General features: G+C 44.0%; 1 protein-coding gene across 8 annotated transcripts in view; it reads right to left on the bottom strand.

Annotated features, from left to right (window-relative positions):
- The window catches only part of DMD (dystrophin), a 7,616,828-nt gene extending 7,613,192 nt beyond the window's left edge, over positions 1-3,636 (bottom strand). For 6 of the 8 annotated variants that reach the window (XM_069639082.1, XM_069639084.1, XM_069639079.1 and 3 more), the window contains exon 1: positions 3,033-3,636. In XM_069639082.1, the coding sequence (XP_069495183.1) occupies positions 3,033-3,039 (7 nt within the window). In that variant the 5' untranslated portion in view covers positions 3,040-3,636. The remainder of the gene's footprint in view (positions 1-3,032) is intronic. The other 2 variants (XM_069639087.1, XM_069639085.1) reach the window with 1 other exon arrangement.
- Positions 3,637-16,524: the final 12,888 nt, after the last annotated feature.

Raw genomic sequence — 16,524 nt, 5'->3', positions numbered from 1 at the left:
AAGTCTGTCTGCTTGTTTTGATCTTACCAGGATCTCATTTTCTACTCTGTACGTGCCTGTTGTAGCAGGTGCTCTTTTAGGCAGTTGGTTTAAGCACGCACAAACAACAACATATCGTTTTTAAAGAGTAGAACACTTTTTTTTAAAAAACAAAAGTGTACATAAAGCTAAGAATGAATTGTGTCATTGCTTGCACCAATTGTGCAACAGAGCACTTACTGTTGATTAGCTGAGAAACTAATATTTCTTGCTGAGCTCTGCTGATTTGTGTCTATGGTTTACAATATTTTCAACCGGTAAATAGACTTGAAACTTTTTTGCTTCAAACCTGTTCACCAGTTTTAGAAGTTCGACTGAACTGACTGAAATTTAAAAGATGTTAAATGTGGTCAACACGTTTGTGCATACTTCCTTATAGAAACAAAGTTTGTCTGCAGAACATGTGTCAAGGTGGGAATAGAAAACCACAGCACATAGTATATGCATGCAAACATTATCTTAAAGAAAAAATAAAATGCCCACCATGTTGGCGGCTTTTCTGATTTCAAACAACTGACTAGAGCCTAACACTCGTAGTGTATATTCTCCGATGGATACAACGGGCCTGAATTAGAAAAGTGTTTTACAATGGCTCAATGCCAATGAAAAATGCTTCGTTATTCAGGCGCAACATGCTCTTACACTATGTGGAGTGCGTGTTTCCAAACAATATGGTTTCGTGTCAGAACCAAAGTAGAGTGTTTGTATGTGGTCAGCCAAGCAGTCGCTGAAATGGGAGCTAGCTGTTTCGTTTAGTTAAATATGTCTGCAATAAATAGAGCCTTCAAAGAAATGGAAAGGGGGTTTGCTGTTACTTTTGTTATAGTACTTTGCCACTGTTCTCTGCATTGCCCACGTTCAACTGCTGGATCCACCTGGTGTTTACACTTCGCACACAATCACAAGCTCGGAATTCTTAATGTCAAACCATGCAAGAAATTATGCAAAACCAGCCGTCTATGGAAAAAAGCCACTAAACCGTAATCAGCTCGTGACTGCATTTTCATGGAACTTATAAAGCAATGGTCGAACACCCCATTGCGGAATATTAACATAAGAAACGGCCCACCTTATAGCTCTAGAATTGAATGGAATAGATCTATAAGCATGCATGCATGCATATACATCAGTCGTTAGGCCACTATGACACTATTCTGTCAATCAGGTGAATAGTCCAGATCAAGTGGTTCATGTGTTTCCTTTGCGAATGCAACAACAAACAACTTGCAAATGAATTACTCGTGCCACAATAGGTGTTGCTATTAAAAAGTGACCTACCATTTTGTAATGCACATTTTCAACTTGTTGATTGCGACGTAGAATCAAGTCATTGTAATAACGTCACCTGGTTCATACCAGACCTTGAAAGAATATCGATCTTAATGTGCTTAGATCTCTAACAGTGAGACCCAATCGGCAAGAACATGCATGAGAAAACTCTGTATTGCTGGCCAGATTCACCACTATAAGAGTGTTCCCTATGAACTGGTGGATATGGTGCTGTAAATAGGGGAGGGTGGCACTCAACAAGGTGCCGGCCCTCAGGTTACTGCAATCGACAAGCCACACAATCGACAATGCCTGTGAAGTAATTGTGTTACATATGTGCACTGACCGTTAGCTAGCATCAAACTACCGCTAAGGTCCATTGGCCATGTGCACAGCTATTCCTTCAACAAAGCATGTGGTATACACACACAGGCTGCACTCTAACTTTGCATCACTTTGCCCTATGGGCTATGCTATCTGTTGCAGTCATACACGAGTGTACCTTTTTCCATCCATGTCACACGCATGCTCTGAACAATTTGAACTGAGCAAGAAAGATGACATTTAGACGATGAGAACGAGGCGCCTAGTGCTTACTTCTCTAGCTCACTCGCACTGACAATTCACTAAATTGTTTATTTTCTTGAACACGCATGTGTATATTTTTTTTTAATATTCATACATGCATTCCACACATGCATAGAAATATAAGCCGAGATACACAATTCATTGATCTGTACATGCAGATGTAATATGCATCTGCATGCACATATAAACATATGTATCATATTGATCGATTTACATAGAAAAAAGCTAAACGTGTATTATAGATAACCTTATCTTCATACCCTCCCTTTAAAAAAAAAACGATAGAAAACTTAACTTTTAGAAATGAGGTCTTGGACACCTGTGGCTGCAGGAAGGTGGGGACGACTCGATTAAACATAGCTGAAGGGGAACTCGTTGACAGCATAGGCATGTTCTACCATTTGCAGTGACTTAGCACTGTTTGCCACTTCTCATTTTCAGCCCTGCGACCCCAATCAGAAGCAAGCGGATGCACAGAAATTAAGATCAGTAATCAAGCGAGAAATGACAGACCAGCTGGGTAGACATCAAGTTGGCTGAACGTGTACACAGTTCAATAGCAGAAACATCTGTCGGAGTTGCTGAAGACCATGAAGGAGAAACGGATTGTCCCCCGTTATTGTACACAATCTATGAATACATGTGCAATTCTCATTAAAGGCACATAGAAATATACGTTAAGACGTCTTTACTATATCTATCGACAGAGACGATGTTCGAATAGCGTTCACCACAGCATGTATACATACATATCCTGTATACACATGACACTGTGCAACACAACATTAGGACCCCTTCTTCGGCAGTGCCCCTGCTTCAGAACTCCAGAGCCACACATAGACAGCAACAAATGGCTTCATTTTTAGATGGCACATTAATGCAATGGCTTCTGAGGCCATGCTCCCCCGTCAAGGTGTGAAAGCCGGCACAGAACCATAATGCAAGCATGAACGCTGCTCGGAAAAGCATTCGGTAAACGGCGCATTCTTCTCAGAGTTGCTCGAGCTCAGCTCAGCTCAGCTCCAGAGCCAGCCTCCCGCCCCCTCTCCGTCAGCTGCAGCTCGGTGTAACATATGCTTTGTCATGGTCAGTTTATAATTACATTCATAACGAAGCAACTGCTTTGCTAATCCTACCTTCCATGCCAGCTGCCTTTTCCCGTCACTCCATCGTGCCAATAAGTTGGCTGCTGTAACAAATCAAGGTAGTGCAAAATAGCATCTTTTCCGAGCATCTGTCATCTTGCTGAAAGCATTCTATTAATGCCGACTGCTGGGAACCAGAAAGCCTATTTGAATTCCAACAGCTCGCCTCTCGCATGATTCAAGTTGGGTTAGGTGGGCATGCCTCACACGATCCCCTCCATCGTTTATTATGCAGCTGCTACACCGTCGGTGTGGAAACCACCACCCTGACTATCCGCTACGTCAGTCCCGGAGACCTACACCACGCCGCAAACACACATGAACAGGAGCGGCATTCTGCGTGTGATCAGTGAATGAGCGCTCTCCCCGCCTAAAGCACACAGACAGTGCCAGCTGCGAGTCTCGCTGAAATCCCAGGGCTTACGTGCTCCTGCTGGCTGGCATAACACATTTTCCTGCTCCGTTAAACAGACAGCTCTGCTCCTTTCCCGTGTCCGTGGAATGCTTTGTGTTTCAGATCAGATGCAGAGTTTTCTGCCTCATGTTTCTCTGCAACACACGTGCAACAGCAGCGTTGGCTGGAAGGTTGCTGATGAAATGAAAAAAAGCGGACTTGTATTTTCGGCTCAGTTCATGCTCGTTGGAAACACGCACCAGACAGAGAAACCCACAGCATTTTCAGTGCATCACTCCACGATGTGGTTTGTTGAGGGATATGCTGGGCGTGTGAATATACATACATACGATCCATGCACGTTTTTCAATGGGGTTTTCCGATTGAAAAACTCTTTTGAGCCATATATATAGTACCAGAATCACTTGATGGGACTAAAGGTAGGTAGTAAGTCATTTTAAATTATCATCTAACTGATACAAGGCATGAACGTCATTTCACCAAAATGCCAAGGGTAGCGGACGTGACATCACAGGAAGCGATGGAGCACGACCTTTCATTCACCCCTTGACGAAACAGTAAGTGGCATCACATAGCATTGTTCCTAAGTACACTATGGTTACAATATCACTGTGATATACGTTTCATACAAGAATGGATCACCATATGTATCAGTAATATAGGTGTGTATAGGCAGACGTCAAAGGCCAAATGATAATGATTTATTATATAGCATTTATGCTTAAGTGCTTTATGTAGAACAAACCATCCATATCACCCAACCTGTGTCAGCACTCATTTATTGACCTCAGGATGAAAGGCTGAGTTAAAGTGTTTAAGAACAGACTAAATAAGCGACTCACCCCCGAAGTGTGCCTGAAAGAAACCTTTAATGAGTCTAGAAATATTTGTATAGAATTCCAGAAAAACTAATTTTGTTATTCCTATTCTTTCGTATTTAGGGTCACTGCTCAACGTGTTACTGTAGAGCCCACTTTTTTTTTTTTTTTTTTTAAGAGGCCCGAACAAGAAAGACAGCTACTCAAGAAACAAAGAGCCACATGGCACTGGCCTCAGCCCAGGACCTTATACTAAAGAAAAAGATATAAATATATCTTTTTTTATTTCTTTTTTATGGGTAGCAAGCGAGACCACAGGTGTGGTCAAGGGAGAACTCAGGGGTCAAAGCTGCGACCCCTGGTGACCCCCAAATGACATATCTGATACAACGTGTAAATAAAACCCCCAAATATATACGTAAAGATATTGGTCACCAGAGCAAACTAAGAGGCTTTTAATTCCAAATAAAAACAGCATTGGAAGAGGAAGACTAGACTCTCCAGTTCTGGAGCTTCAGTGCAGACGCTGTGGGTCCAATTCAATAAATATACTTTGGCAAATTGCACGTTAGGCATTTACACACTCCAATAACAGTGTGATTCTAGAGAGGTGACCAAAAAATGTTGAACATTTAAGGCAATTGCGAAGTGGGTTACCGCAATACCAAGCACACACTCATATACACTCAGACTGGGGAAGGGGATATTGCTCACACATTATGTAAGTAACCCTATTTATTATGGCTTTGCAAAAGTACGAGCAATGGTATGCTCTACCGGCTGAGTAAAAGCTCACTCACACCTCTTCCGGCCGTTCCACACACAATGCTTGCCAAACACCCACATGCTCTCAGCCCACCAGCATCACATCACATGGATGGGAATTATAATAAAAGCGGTCAGTACCACACATCTCCCCCTCCTTTAAAGAAATGATTATTTCTAAGGACAAAATCAAAGTCATAGTACATTCCTGTGTAATAACATATAATGGAGATGTACTGACATTAGCTGAGCCACATCTGTTGCCTTGCAGTACCAATGGACAATGTGTTTTTCAAAGCACTGTACACATGATGGGCAAGTAAAGCACACACTGACATTTCGCTAGACAATACAAACTTCTCTACAATGTTGAACCTACAAAGTACATTAACTTAAGACTAATGGAATGTCCTCTTATGAACACAATAAATAATACACCAGGGTTCTATTGTTTGGATTTTGCACATCATGTGAGAAATGCATAAACAAAGCCACAGCTGGAAAGCTACTCAATCTCTGGACTTACTCCTTCCCTACCAAGAGGCGGCCAGAACCTACACAGTCCATATACTGGAGGCTAAGAAGAATTCCTTTAATGACAGGATAATTGCAGCAAAGTCAGAGACCAGAGAGTTATTTAAAATTCTCAAAGAGCAAGAACTGACTCCTGAACCTGAGGTAGACGAATTAGTGAAAGATAACGCTTGGTGTAAAGCGATTCAGGACACCATGGACATCAAAGCTAAAATAATCCAGAAAAAGGCCAATATTTCTATGAAAGACAGTTCTACTAGCTGTCAGGAAACATCCAGATGTCCCACAATCCCTGAATGTAAATTTACTGCCATTACGCTGTTTACGCTGGCAGAATTGACAGAGGTGGTTAATCAGCTTAAAACTACAAGCTGCAAGGGTGATCCCTTTTCTGCCATCATCATCAGAAAATGTCCCCCCCATATTGCTGGAAGCTATTCTCCAGTTTGTAAATGTGTCTTTTAGAGAGAGCTGTGTGCCGGATGCTCTCAAATGCTCCTGGGTGACTCCTCTCTTGAAAAAAACAACCCTCTCCAAAGAAGACCAACTAAACTATAAACAAACTCAGCTTTTCTGATGAAAATAGTGTATAGGGTTGCATACAAACAGATTGCTTAACACATTGAAAGTCACCCCATCTTAAACTGCTGACAATCTGGTTTCAGAGCAGGGCATAGTACAGAAACAGCCCTCTTGGAATTTAAGTCCAGTCTCCTATCTAATATTGAAAAGGGAGAAGCCACTATGCTTATGCTGCTGGATCTTTCAGCTGGATTCAACCTGGTTGGCCACATGCTGTTCGTCACCAGGCTCAAAGAAGTGGCAGCATTCTCCTCAGAAGCTTCCCGGTGGGTAGCTTCCTTCCTCCAGGACCGGGTTAGCTGCCTCGGCTTCAATTGAATATGGAGAACCACAGGGAGCAAGTTTATCACCTTGATTCTATAACATCTTCACTGTCCCCTTCATTACTAGGCTGGAGCAAGAAGATATATGGTTCACAAATGTTGCAGATGATATGCAATGTATCATCCCATTGACTGGTGACCATGTATGAGATGAAGATTGCATTAACAAAGCTGATACTTGTATTGAAAACTGGATGGTGCAGAATGGACTTGCACTAAATAGATTCAAAACCGAGCTTATGATTGTGGGGTCTCCCAGTTGGATTTCCAAGCTTGACCCCAAGTATAGCAACTTCCAGCTCGGGGAAGTGAAGATCGAAACCCTCAAGAAGGTAAAGTCCTTGGGGGTGATCCTTTACCAGCACCTTTCGATGAAAGCTCATGTGGGGAGTGTGGTTTCGGGAGTGGCCTACTACCTTAAACATTTTGCACATCTCCGACCTATGATCTCTCAAAGCAAAGCAGAAACGTTGGCCAGAGCCATAGTCGGGCTAAAATGGACTACTGCTGCAGCATGCTGACTGGCATCAATAAAACTGAAGTAAACAGACTCCAGGTTATTCAAAATCGAGCAGTGAGGGTCGTCATGAGTCTAGCTAGACGGGACGATGTAACGCCAGCCAGATGATCCCTGCATGATTCCGAGAAGTAAACTCAAAAAGGCTGAAAAAGGAGCCTTTGCCATAGCAGCCCCGGAAGCATGGAATAGATTGCTGTTTGATCTCAGGCTGGTAACCAAATTTGAGCCCTTCAAAAAAAAAGCTCAAAACCTTGCTGTTTGACTAAGACCCCTGCATCAGCTCTTGCCCTCTCCCAGATAGTTACTAGATTTGTTTGTGTATTTTGTCTTGTCTGCGGCATCATGCCCACAAGTTCATTGCTGTGCATTATAAATTAAAGTAAAGTAGATGCTGCTATGCGTATGCAGAAAAAAATCAGCTTATATCATTGGAATGTGCACGTTTTCAAAAAGGCAATAACACAAGCACAGTGATTAATGTTTATTTCCATGAGCCACCATTAAATGCATCTGTACTCTCTTTAAATATGACTTTGTAGAATTGTTGTGATGCATTTATACATTATTTAACAGACCACCCCTTGTCACATGTCTACATATGTTGGACCTATCCATGAAGGGAGTGCTTTCTCCGTGGGAGTGAGTACTGAAGCAAACTAATAGGAAGACTCACCCAATCAAACATGATGTCCAAACACGCAGTGTGGGAATATGCAGAGTCTATTTAAGTCAAAACCAACAGAAAGTAGAGGGAGCTCTTGGATTTTGGAAGTCTGATGATTGTAAATTCCCTCTATTTTGGACTGTGATAATGTGTTGTTTGGGTCCCTACTGGTTCACCTTCACACCCCTCTTAAGAGCTTAGCTTTCCCTCTGACTACGTTACTACTAAAGGTGACCGAGGTATATTAACTCGCCCCTGCTTTACCTTTATGATTGTGTTATGTTTCGGTTTATAGAAGTGTGAGTGGACATTTTACCCTACTCATGTTTATACTCCTGCAGAGCAGAATCCAATGTGTCACACAAGAGGTCAGTGGAGCTAATCCTGCACTGATGCCAAATTCACAAGCGTCTGTCTGGATGATAAAATCTTGCCTAAAATCTGGGATCTTCAGAACGGGGGATGGCACAGGCCATCCTTCAAGCTCTGGAAGGATGAATGACAGGCAGTGGTCCAAGTGGCCTTCCCTCAGCAGTTTCCTTGATGTGATGTTGTTTAAGGGAAGGGCAACGGTCCCATATTCCTTAATAAAAGGCCAGTAATAACTTCTGAAGCTTAAAAAGGCCTTCACTTGAGTCAGGGTGGTGGGGGATGTCCCAATCCTTCCATGTGTGGACTTTTGACTGGAGGGGCTGCTCCGCCCCACCACCTGTGTTTTGACCCAAGTGAAGCACAGTACGCTGTGCTATCTGGCATTTGGGCACCTTCATAGTCAAGCCTGACTTCTGCATGACTTGAAGCACCTGTGACAGTTGAGATAGACAATGTGGAGGTATTCACCAACACCTGAGAATACCATCTAAGTAGGTGACACTGAAGTCTTCCAGCCCCACTAAGACCTGGTTCTTAATCCTCTCAAAGGTGGCAGGGGCATTTTTTAATTCAAAAGGCATGACTGTAAACTGTGCAATGAATCTGGACAAGTTGTCACTTCTCCCCAGAGGGGAGCCCACTAAGTGTAAGAGGATTCAATTCAGCACTACAGCCAAGTTAACGCCTAGTCTAGAATACTGAATGAAAACCCTTATTGATATATCTTTAGGTCCAGTTCATGCGTCCTGGATGACTACCCTTGTATAACACCCCTCTCTTGGAATCCCCCTGACCCCACTGAGCCAAGAAGTAGTTCTGTTTTGCAAGTTTAAAAGGTTTATTTGATAAATTAAAATATATATATCACACTTTATAATAAATTAATAATTGAATATCACACTTAATCTGATATGGTAAATATTAACAACGGAGAATCTGGCACTAGCACACTTCTTTATAATTACTAATGAGTTGACATGAAATGGATAAGGTAGCACACTGGTAAATAGGAACAAAAGTATAATGTGGTAGAGGATGCTTTATGTAGCTCAGGTGGATGCAATATTCAATGAATGCAGTACAGAAAATACGCAATATGATTCAACCAGACAATGTAATCACTTTTCTCGGGCTATTCCCTCCCCCCCTCTTTATGCAATGCAAGGAAATGGAAGGAAAACACACAGTCCTCAGAAATGCAATCAACTGTAATTCAGTTCAATCCCAGCAAGCTTACAGAAAACAGATAGGAGTTTTGAAAACACAGGCAATGCTTGGATATGTGCTGGCAATGAATGAGAAATATGCTAAATTTGCTTTTAATTCCCTTATAGAGGTTCAGGGTGAGTGGTATCTAGTTAATATTAGTCCAGGCTCACACTAGCAATGATGCAGGGATAGTTAGCAGGTTAGACGAATTTCTGGCCAATGGAAAGCAAACAGCAGCAGTTTTTACATGTGAAGAAATTGCAAATCGCGGTAAAATTCGCGGATGCGCCGAGCGCTATTACAAAGGAACCACAAGGACTATCTCTACCGTTTTGGGGTCCTAGAAAAGCCTGGGATCTCAGCTTCCAAATGAAAGTTATTGCAAGTCTCTAGCCCAAACGGTTGCGGAGATATGAGTAATTTAGTAAAGGTCGTTTTTGGTTTTGTAAATTTTAAGCGCACACTTTTTCAAAATGACAAGTGACAAATTTTTACAGCTAGAATGACAGGTGACAGCTAGGAGGCAGTTCTACTTAGGTTAAATAGATTGAATTAGATGAATTTAAACTAAGAGATGTGTTCTGAGTTTTGCTAAGTACTCACAAGAGATTTTGAACAGGAAAGCGACTTGGTCACGGACTTCAGTCTGGTCAGGTCTTTCCGGATTCTGCTCACAGCGCCTGGCCTCTGGAACTGCTCACAGGGGTCTGGTCTCTGCTAGGCACCGGTTCTTTGGGTCTCTCTGCTCTGGATAGATTGAAGTCTCTAGTTTGGCTTTCTGGAGTTTGATGGAGGTAAGTATGGATTTTTCCGGCAGAGCTTTCAGCGGCAGATGAAAAATGAATCTCTCTATGTGTCCTGACTCTCTGCTTTTATCTGTGTCTTGAGAATGGGTGTGTGTGTTGCATCACTAGACTTGCCCCTCTCAATCGTCATTGGTCAGCTTTCATTCGTCCCCTTGATTGGGGGAATGAAATGAAGTGTCATCATGATGAGGTCTGTTTATGATACAGAGAACCCACCCCTGTCAACTTTACACACAATCTATATCTGACCTAAAAACATATTTGCACAGGTACACATTTGTTTAAAATTACATATACATGGTGTGGCTGAATTTAGCCATGTCTATGTCCAAATCTGCTCATTCTCGGAGCTTGCATTCAAAGAGTGTACATAATTGACTTTTTAACTGCTTTTTCAATTTCCGACATGGACCCAACTTTACATACATGTGTGCAGGGGGTAGGGACATTAACTGATGAAGTTTCAGATTTTTAACATGCACACATTTAGAGTAATATCCACTTTTCCGCTAAAACCCCCCTGAACATACCACCGGTTCCTACCACGTCTTAAACTGTGGGCAGAAAAATCACAAGAATTATGGTATCATTTATAAAATTTTCACATGTCCGCTCTATGAGTTATTCATCTTTTTTATAAAACCATATCCGTGCTGCAGGGGTGTGTCTTTTCAGGTCACATGGTACAGAAACCAGTCTTTCCAGTTTCTGCCAAGCCAGCTTGCTTCTCACAGGCAGTGCTCCTCCCAGCTTCTCCAGGAGGAAGCCACTTTTTACGACGTCTGTAATAAAAAACCTTTGCCTGAGTGGAGAGGGCTTTGTTCACTCTCTTGCAGAGCACAGATAATTCAATTATCAGATAGATGGCATATCCTTAGCTTGGGCAGCAAAAGGAAGGTTGGCCTGGGAACACAGTTGTGACTCAAGTTTCACTGCTGATGGGATCCGTTGCTAGGCAAAATCAAGTTCCTTAAGCCAGACCTTCAGCTAACTTTTTGTTGCTTTTAAAATAACTTGTAATTTTACACATGCAGCTAGAATGCTGATTCTAAGTGCAAAACTATGACATTTCAACAGTTACAAAGGCATGTGACACCAAACATAGGTCACTCATTTAATCTAAACATTTTCGATTTTAGTGTCTTTAAATCCAGTGCAACTTAAACTGCTGCAATCCACAGCTCAGCCAGTCTTGTTATAAACCTTGTCTTATGATCTTCATTTCCCAGATTCTGTAGGCACACAAAACTCCATTCTGCCAATGTCTGCTGGTGTTCAGTAAATATTTTGCACATGTTGCACTGTTAGAAATAGGCATTTTGACTTGCCTTCAGAAACACACAGAGTGGTTTTAAAACGCCAGCTTTTGGATAGTGGTGAGTACTGGTACTGCACCCATTTTTGGGATTTAAGAAATGAATTCCCCACAATTCTAGGTTGCATTTGGCAATCAGCATTGCCATTCCCAATGGTTTCAGACTACTGTGCGGGTAGTCCAATGGTGGTTTTAAAGCGCTTTGAAGCTAACCGGCGCTACTGTTTTTCCTTTGGCAACCCATTTCCCTCATGGCAACCCGGCCTTTCATTCTCGCACTGGTGGGTGGCAAGTGAGGCAACCATTTTGGTGGGCGCACAAACTGCGCAGCTTTCCTGGATTTCGGCGCACATGTGGGTTTTCCGCCATCTTGAATTTCCTAAGCCCACAGCACCAAATGTTGTAGCAGGGTAGCTTAAACGTGGGTCAGGACACCCAACAAGTCCCCCCCACGCGACTGCACTTTGAATTTGAGTCGATGGGGAGTCGCGTGCACAAGGGTTTTGACCCATGCACCGGTCTGTCCGCATAATCTTCTTCCTCTTTTGTAGATGACACAGTTCAGCGTTTTCTTCTCCATCCGGTACTGATCGATCGGTTCTCCTCGCCGGTCCTGATGGGAAGATTGGGCGGTACCCCGGGCCCGTTGCGTCTCTGCTCCCGGTCTCCGGATCGTTCTTCTTGGTCATCCTTCATGGTTTCATCTCTCCTAGGATGATAAAGCAAAAGCGGCAATATCTACTCATAGACGTTTTTCCACCACTGTTGAGGTAGTGGGGCAGCATATGCATTTTATCATAACGAAACATTACATTCTTATTTTGAGAAAAAAAAAAACAGCATCACTAGAGACAGTTTCATGTAAATCACAATATTTTAGAGACTAGATGTGGTAGGTTTTATGATTGGAACTGAATTAGTCTGATACAGTACCCGCTAGGATTCCAGAGGATTCCTCCAGTTGTTGCAGAGTGTGCCTGGGATGGCAACATTTCAACTGGTTTATGTGGACCCACTTGTCTTCCCCCTCTGCCAAAGGACCTTTGGGGATGTGGATTTTGTAGGCCACAGGGGAGATCTTATCGACGATCTCAAAGGGTCCCTTCCATGTAGGCAAAAATTTGCGCTGCTTGGCCTGGTTCCTTTGGAAGTTGTATAGATAGACCCGGTCTCCCACCTGATATTCCTTCCTGGAAGTTTTCAGGTCATAATGGGTCTTCATGCTATCAGTCGATCTTTCTAGATTCCGCTGAGCATAAGCAAAAGCATGTTGGAGGTGTTTCCTTAAATTCTCTACATACTCATGAGTAGTGGAGGCATTTATCAGTGTCTGCTCTTGGGTCCTATAGAGCAAATGCTGAGGAAGCACCATCTTGCGCCCAGTCATCAACTCAAATGGTGACATTTTGGTTGCAGATGAAGGGGTAGATCTGATGGCCACTAGGACCAGAGGTAATCGGATATCCCAACTTGGCCCAGAATCTGCCACAAACTTCTTTAATATGCTCACAATTGTCCGGTTATATCTCTCTACTGCCCCAGAAGAAGCTGGTCTATAAGCAATATGCAGCTTTCTCTTGACCCCCAGTATCTCCCACATCTTTGTCATTACTTCACTGGTGAAGTGGCTACCTCTGTCTGACTCAATCCTTTGAGGTAGACCAAAACGGGAAAAGATGTGGTTAATCATCAAGGCAGCTGCAGTTTCTGCCTTGCAATTTGGGGCTGGGAGACATTCCACCCACTTGGTAAACAAGCATGTCACAGTCAACATGTACTTATTCCCCCTAGCCGAGCGAATCACAGGGCCTACAAAGTCGATTTGTAAATCTGACCATGGCAGTGTCATTCCCCTCTTTTGTAAAGGCGCCCGGTGTGTGAGGGATGATGGCTGAAATTGTGCACACACAAGGCAACCCTTCAGGTACTGGTCGAGGTCCTGCCCCATGTGTGGCCAGTATGCAACCTCTCTTAAGATTTCCAATGTTGTGTGAAACCCCCTGTGACCGGCAGTGGCCGCATCATGGGCGTGACTTAACATCAGGCTTCGGAATGAGGTAGGAACCACCCACTGATCGTGGCCAGCTTTGGATTTCCTTACCAACAAACCGTCTTGGATTCTGAACATTTTTGGACATTTCATCAACACTCTTAGGTCCTCTTTCCCAGTGTAATCGGTATCCGTCAGGGGAAAGTTCTCAGGGTCCTCAAGGTGCTGGTAAAATTTACCAATTATTGGATCCCCCTTCTGAGCGGTAATCAAATCAGCATCAGGGGTCTCCTTACTCCATTGTGCAATTGAAAGGTCGTTGTGAGCATTTGTCTGGGACCTAGTGATGGCAGTGACCTGGATTTCCCCCACCAGGGACTCAATCTCAATTAGATCCCCTTGGATGGCCCCGGTTTTGGCCAGCTGATCAGCTAAGTCATTTCCAGTTTTGTCTGGTCCCTCTACTTTGGAATGACCCTTGATCTTCTTCCAATAGATGGTCATCCCATTCGAGGTGACCAGATCATCAATGTTTTGGATCAACTTCCCATGTTTCAAGGGTTTGTTGTTAGCACATAACATGCCTCTGGTTTTCCAATTAACCAGGTGCTCCACGAACCCGTTCCGTACATAATCCGAATCTGTGATTATGACCAGTTCGTGGAGTTGATGTTGGACAGCAGTGAGGATGGCCTGATGCACAGCCATCAATTCTGCCACCTGACTACTTCGGGGACCAATTTTGAATCCGGCGGAGGGTTCTGGGGACTCATTCACCCATGCATTCCCTACGCCGGCCACTAGTTCTTTCTCCCCGTTGTAGTCAACATGGTAAGAGCATCCATCCACATAGACAGTGGGCATTCCCTCACACTTGTCTTCTTCAAAGACTTTGTGTGGGGAATTAAGGTATGCCTCCATGTTGTCCTTTATTTTTAGACTTTCGTCCTCGAGACAGTTTTCTCTGGCACAATCATGCAAGTCAGCCAGACCTTGCGCGAGGGGACTCTTCTTGTTTTGGCCATATCTGACCTCCACAGGAAAGCCTTGCATTGACAGAATCCAGGAAGTAATTCGGGAATTACTCACATTTCCGGCCCGGATTCTGTCACTTTGGAGATATTGCAGAGGCTGGTGTGGAGTCTCCACTATGATGTGTTCCCCCTGGATAAACGGGCGGTAATTCTTCAATGCCCACACCGTTGCCAGGAGTGCCTTCTCACAATCGTTGAATTTTTCCTCCACAGAGGATAAAGTTTTGCTCGCATAGGAGATTACTTTATTGACCTTGTCATGCTTTTGGTATAATACTGCCGTCAAGCACGTATCAGAGAACCCCGTCTCCAGGAAGAACTCCTTGTTTCTGACAGGGTAAGCTAGGCAAGGCGCTTGTGAGAGGCTTCTTTTGAGTTGTTTTACCGCCTCGGCTTGTTCTGGACCCCATTCCCACTTGACCCCCCCCTTCAGGAGATGAATCAGGGGTCTGGTGATCTCTGCATAGCCCTCAATGAACTTTCTGCTGTAATTAGTCAGTCCAAGGAGGCTCCTTAGTTCCCGCAGAGTTGTGGGGTCTTTCAGTTTCTGAAGTGCTTCCACTTTCTTTTCCTGGGGACAGAGGCCCTGAGGAGTAATCTCATGCCCCAAGAAATTAACACGGGTTCTACACCACTGTGCTTTCTGAAAGGAAAGTTTTGCTCCGGCGGCCCTCAACTGTGTCAGAACATAACGGATCTCTGCTATGTGTTCCTCCACAGATGAACTTTTGATGAGGACATCATCTACATAAGCCAGGTTACCCCTCGTACCCAGGTCGGGCATGGCCTTATGTAGGAAAATATTGAACTCATTACCGGAGTTAAGGTATCCGAAGGGAGTCCGGGTCCATGTGTACTGCTGGCCCCCAAAGGTAAAAGCCAGCTTGTATTGGTCCTCCCTACTGACAGGCACGGTCCAGTATCCATTGGTCAGGTCTATTGCAGTGAATACCTGTGACCCCTGAACCTGGGCCAGCCCTTGGTCAATGTAGGGAAGAGGCCATCGGGAAGTGTGGACCCGTTTGTTGAGCTCCCTGAGGTCAGCGCAGAGTCTCCACTGGCCGTTTGGCTTCAATATTCCCAGCACCGGATTATTGAAGGTGCTGTGGACTGGACGGATTATTCCCCGGGACTCAAGGTTCTTAATTATTTCAGTAAGGGACTCCATTGATGCGAGAGGCAAGCGATATTGCTTCACAAACACTGGAGTCATGCCAGGGTCCGTGGGGATTGTTGTGGTGTGGATGTCGGTGCGACCACAGTCATATGAGTCTACCGCAAAGAGATCTTGGAAATCCAAGAAAACTTGTTTCAACTTTTGCTTTTGTTCCAGAGTCACACAGGCATCAGCTAGGTTGACTCTCTCTTCCACCATCTGCCTGAAGCCTGGAAAGACTTCTGGTTTGGCTATCTCCGCGGCCTCCTCCAGCTGGGTGGAGAAGTCCCTGGTCAGAGTGCTGATTTGGACCGGAGGCTTCAGGTGGGAAAGGCAGCCCTCATGGACCTGGAAAATCACCTCATCCCTCCTGAAGTCACAGGTCACATCTTCCTTACCATAGGGGCAGGAAGTGTACACCAGGAAGTTCCCCCCATGCCGGGTAAAAATCCTGTCTGGTGTTGCGTTGTCATCACTGTCACTGTCAAAACAGTCCTTGGGGATGGGTCCTAACAGTTCATTTACAAGATCAATGGAGAAATGTCGGTCATCAACCGCCATTCCAATAATGGTGCCTGCGGCTAGAGTAATACTCTTTAAGTCGCTGTTATCCACCTCTATTAGAATGGGGTCATGTTCTATGTTGACTAATGGAGTCGGGTTTACCCCCAACCCTTGCTGTTGGAGAGAAGCATTTAGATGTATATAAGCATCAGGGTTTTTCAACTCTTGTCCCCTTTTAACTTTCACTTCCAGGGAGAATTGTCGGGTCCTTTCTGGGATGGTGACTTCCTCTTTAACCTGAATTTCAACTGCATAAGGTAGCAATTGAGCTGACCTAAATGCTTTTTCTGGATCATCAAAGCCCATGGGATTATCCGCTAATCGGGACCAAGCTTTGAAGTTTATTAGGTCCAAACTAATGGCAAAGCGATTGAGAATGTCACTGCCTAAGTAAAAGGCGGCAGGGACGTCTCGCA

Source organism: Ambystoma mexicanum, chromosome 7q (assembly GCF_040938575.1).
Source record: "Ambystoma mexicanum isolate Mex_15411 chromosome 7q, UKY_AmexF1_1, whole genome shotgun sequence".
Lineage (NCBI taxonomy): Eukaryota > Metazoa > Chordata > Amphibia > Caudata > Ambystomatidae > Ambystoma > Ambystoma mexicanum.
The sequence above is the reverse complement of the archived record's forward strand: the minus strand, read 5'-3'. Positions and strand labels throughout refer to the sequence as shown.